Source organism: Oncorhynchus clarkii, chromosome 7, assembly GCF_045791955.1.
Source record: "Oncorhynchus clarkii lewisi isolate Uvic-CL-2024 chromosome 7, UVic_Ocla_1.0, whole genome shotgun sequence".
Taxonomy (NCBI): Eukaryota; Metazoa; Chordata; class Actinopteri; order Salmoniformes; family Salmonidae; genus Oncorhynchus; species Oncorhynchus clarkii.
The window spans coordinates 11,585,859-11,590,781 of record NC_092153.1 but is presented as its reverse complement, the minus strand read 5'-3'; the positions used below and the strand labels follow the sequence as shown (position 1 = coordinate 11,590,781).

At 48.5% G+C, this 4,923-nt stretch overlaps 1 protein-coding gene across 1 annotated transcript; it reads right to left on the bottom strand.

The window, feature by feature from the left end:
* Positions 1-300: 300 nt before the first annotated feature.
* Positions 301-4,189, bottom strand: LOC139414003 (C-X-C chemokine receptor type 2-like). The gene is made up of 2 exons (XM_071161888.1): positions 4,183-4,189; positions 301-1,699 (listed from the first exon to the last, which is right to left on the bottom strand). The coding sequence occupies exons 1-2, from the start codon at positions 4,187-4,189 to the stop codon at positions 630-632; spliced, it is 1,077 nt and encodes a 358-aa protein (XP_071017989.1). The 3' UTR covers positions 301-629.
* Between the last annotated feature and the right edge of the window lie 734 nt (positions 4,190-4,923).

Sequence of the window (4,923 nt, the reverse complement as noted above, 5' to 3'; positions counted from 1 at the left end):
TAATAGTCATTTGGTAATAACAGATAGAACACATGGGTAATAAACCGGCTGTAGGGCCTTCTTAATACCAAACACTAGAAGGGAGCCAATTATAGCCTTTTGAACCATGTATGGTGAGATAGCTTGCCTGAGACCTAAAATACATCTGCCAGCCCCTGGAAGGTAACTTTTTTTGTTTTGACTCTGGAGTGTTGAAAGATTTGGAACTAGTTGGTCACATCACAGTTGAGTTTATTGTGTCATACAACAGACAACAGAGGGCATTATATACATGTACAGACACCAGGGGCATTAGTTTATGGAGGGACATTAACTTAAAGAACACATACATACAGGAGCAGCCTGATAGTGCCAGCACGCACATATTCAATGTCAAGCAAGGAATGTTAGGCTACAATATGTTACAAAGGGACAATCTTATACGTTATTCAAAGCAGGGTTGGAGTTAATTCCATTTCAATTCCAGTCAGTTCAGAAAGTGAACCAAACTCCAATTTGAATTTTAAAAATGTCCTCATTGAAAAGCATTGAAAAGCATTGGAATTGGAATTTTAGGGTGCTTCCTGAATTGAAATGGAATTGACCCCAACCCTGATTCAAAGTAATGTGGAGACAACCTGTCAGATCAATCATAACAGTCCATTCCCTTCTGAGGTCTGGGATGTGGACCTGCTAAATCGAGACGAAGACCCCCTCTCTGGTCCTCGTGACTTCCTGACCAGGGCAACCAGGTTCCCCCTGAACTTCTCCCCCACGAAGGCATACAGCACTGGGTTAACAAAGCTGTGGACCAGGGCCAGGCTGTGGGTGACCTGGAGGGCCAGGTCCACCCTGTTCCTCACAGCACAGTCGAAGCGCACCAGCTTGGCCCTCATCAGGGTGTCGGCCATCACCGTCATGTGTAACGGCGTCCAGCACAGGAGGAAGGCGAACACCACGGCAATGATGACCCGCATGGCCCTGTGCTTCTGGAAGCCGCGCGTCTGCAGCAACCGGGCCACGGTGATGCTGTAGCACGCCACCATGATGACTAGTGGGAGCAGGAACCCCAGGATGTGGCGTAGGCCGCGAGTAGCGAGCCGCCAGTGGGTGGCGCTGCTGACGTCGAAGTGCTCAGCACACCTCGTCGGACCACCGCTCTGGGGCGTGAAGGAGTCGTTGAAGAGGGCAGGGAGAGAGAGGGAGCCCCCCAGAGCCCAGATGAAGGTGCAGGCGTACCATCTGCAGGCCCTTCGGCGGCCCTTACGGGACTTGGCGGGGCGAACGATCACCAGGTAGCGGTCGACACTGATACACACCAGGAACAGGATGCTGGTGTAGAAGCTAGCCTCCATAACCAGGCTGAGGAACTTACACAGGAAGTCACCAAAGATCCAGCCGTGGAGCGTGTTAGCAGCCCAGAAGGGCAGGGTCAGAGCCAGCAGCCCGTCAGCTACAGTCAGGTGAAACAGGAAGACGTCGGATGGGGTCAGGGACTGTTGACTGAAGCCAATCACGAGCCCCACAAGTAGGTTACCAGGAACAGCCAATAGGAAGATGGCGATGTGAAGGACACACAGGAATATGACGGCACCGGGATAAAGGGGCTGAGCTGCACAGGAGAATGTGTTAAAGTTCAGGTCAAAGGAGGTGATGTTGAAGTAATAGGAGTCGTTGGCTGAATTGTAATCATAGTCCAGGACATATGATTGTTCTAGCTCTGTTGGAGATGGGGAAAACCGTAGTCAGTGGGGATCTTTTTATGATATGATCACTTAGTCTTATACTGTTATTCTATCTAAAGCTTCTTATACAGTCAACAGATGTACATGATGTACATGATGTCTTTCTATAGATCTATCCATCACATCCTCCATCTACCCACCCAAACCCATCCGTCCGTCCATCCATCCACCCACCCAAACCCATCCATTCACCCGCCCAAACCCACCCATCCATCTATCCATCCACCCACCCAAACCCTTCTGTCCGTCCACCCACCCAAACCCATCCATCATCCATCCATCCACCCACCCATCCATCTATCCATCCACCCACCCAAACCCTTCCGTCCGTCCGTCCGTCCACCCACCCAAACCCATCCATCCACCCATCCACACCCATCCATCATCCATCCACCCACCCATCCATCCATCCATCTATCCATCCACCCACCCAAACCCATTCATCCACCCAAACCCACCCATCCATCCATCCATCCAACCACCCACCCAAACCCATCCATCCACCCACCCAAACCCACCCATCCATCCACCTAAACCCATCCATCCACCCACTCAAACCCATCAATCCATCCACCCAAACCCATCCATCCACCCACTCAAGCCCATCCATCCACCCAAACACATCCCTTCATCCATCCAAACCCATCCATCCATCCACCCAAACCCATCCATTCCACCCAAACCCATCCCTCATCCATCCAAACCCATCCATTCATCCACCCAAACTCGTCCATCAATCCATCAATCCACTCAAACCCATCCATCCATCCAAACCCATCCCTTCATCAATTCATCCACCCAAACTCATCCATCCATCCATCCACCCACACCCATCCAACCATCAACCCAAACTCATCCATTCGCCCAAACTCATCTATCAATCCATCCAAACTCATCCATCCATCCACCCAAACCCATCCATCCACCCAAACTCATCCATCCTTCCACCCAAACCATCCATCCATCCAAACCCATTCCTTCATCCATTCATCCACCCAAACACATCCATCCACCCACCCACCCACACCCATCCATCAATCCACCCAAACTCATCCATCCATCTGCCCAAACTCATCTATCAATCCACCCAAACCCATCCATCCATCCACCCACTCAAGCCCATCAATCCATCCACCCAAACCCATCCATCCACCCACTCAAGCCCATCCATCCATCCAAACCCTTGCCTTTATCCATCCAAACCCATCCATCCATCCACCCAAACACATCCTTTCCACCCAAACCCATCACTCATCCATCCAAACCCATTCATTCATCCACCCAAACTCATCCATCAATCTACTCAAACCCATCCATCCAAACCCATCCCTTCATCCATTCATCCACCCAAACTCTTCCATCCATCCACCCACACCCATCAACCCAAACTCATCCATTCGCCCAAACAATCCATCAATCCACCCAAACTCATCCATCAATCCACCAAAACCAATCCATCCATCCACCCAAACCATCCATCCATCCAAACCCGTTCCTTCATCCATTCATCCACCCAAACTCATCCATCCATCTACCCACACACATACATCAATCCATTCAAACTCATCCATCCACCCACCCATCCACTCAAGCCCATCCATCCATCCATCCACCAAAACCCATCCATCCACCCAAACCTATCCATCCATTCCAACCCATTCACCCAGCCATCCATCCATATATCCACCCAAACCCATCAATCCACTCAAACCCATCCACCCATTCATTCATCAATCCATCCATCCACCCAAACCCATCCATTCCACCCAAACCCATCCCTCATCCATCCAAACCCTTCCCTTCATTCATTAATCCACACAAACTCATCCATCCATCCACCGACACCCATCTAACCATCAACCCAAACTCATCCATTCGCCCAAACTCATCCATCAATCCACCCAAACTCATCCATCCACCCAAACCCATCCATCCACCCAAACTCATCCATCCACCCAAACCATCCATCCAAACACATTCCTTCATCCATTCATCCACCCAAACTCATCCATCCATCCACCCACACCATCCATCAATCCACCCAAACTCATCCGCCCAAACTCATCCATCGAACAATCCATCCAAACCCATCCATCCATCCACCCAAACCCATCCATCCGCCCAAACTAATCCATCCATCCACCCAAACTCATCCATCCACCCATCCAAACCCATCCATCTATCCACCCACCTAAATCCATCCACCGATCCATCGACTCAAACCCATCCATCCATCATCTACCAAACCCATCCATCCACCCATCCACTCAAACCCATCCATCCATCTATCCAAACCCATCCATCATCTACCAAACCCATCCATCCACCCATCCACCCAAACCCATTCATCCACCCATCCACCCAAACCCATCCATCCATCCACCCACCCATCCATCCACCTAAATCCATCCCTCCATCCGAATTTCATGAGTATTCTACAAACTATATAGGTTCTCACCTGTCATTTTTGCAACCAGCTCTATGATAATGAAGAGGGAAATGCCACTGTTTTAAAGACATCACAGCTGGGATGGAAGTGTCAAGATATCCTGTTTAGTGACCAATATTGTGTCACTGCACGTGCGTCATTTGTCAGCCTCAAATTCTGCCTCCTCAACGATTACAAGTGAAAGTCATACACTCCACCTTTTCATTGAATTATCAAAAAGAGTTTGACAATAGTTTGGAACTTTTTAGACAGTTTATTTTTCTGTCAGCTGTTGGTGAATCTGAGAGGACGTTACTATATATATTATGGCAAGATAGAGACAGACAGAGAAAGACTAGCCTTTAACTTCTGATGCCCTTGTCTTTGTTGAGACATCTTCACTTAAAGACATCCTCTAGCGATTTTGAACTTTTACTGTTTTTAAAGCAATATCCCAAGAATAATTACAGTCAAATACACACACTGAAGGGTACAAAAATATGCTTTGAGCAATATAGTGTTTTATAGGCAAAACTGCAAACGTCAAGCTGTAGGGCATTCAAGGAGTTGGCCTGATGAGAACGTGTTATGCCATCCTCATGACATGTGACATGCCTGGACCACCTATTGAGGTGTGCCTTTTGTTAAGTAAATCAGGTGTTAAATGAGTGTAACAGCTCTCGTCGAAAGGAGTGTGGAAAGTGTTCATGATATTTTATACAAAAACACTCAAACAAAAATAACAAACGCAAAAACGAAAGCGCACAGTTC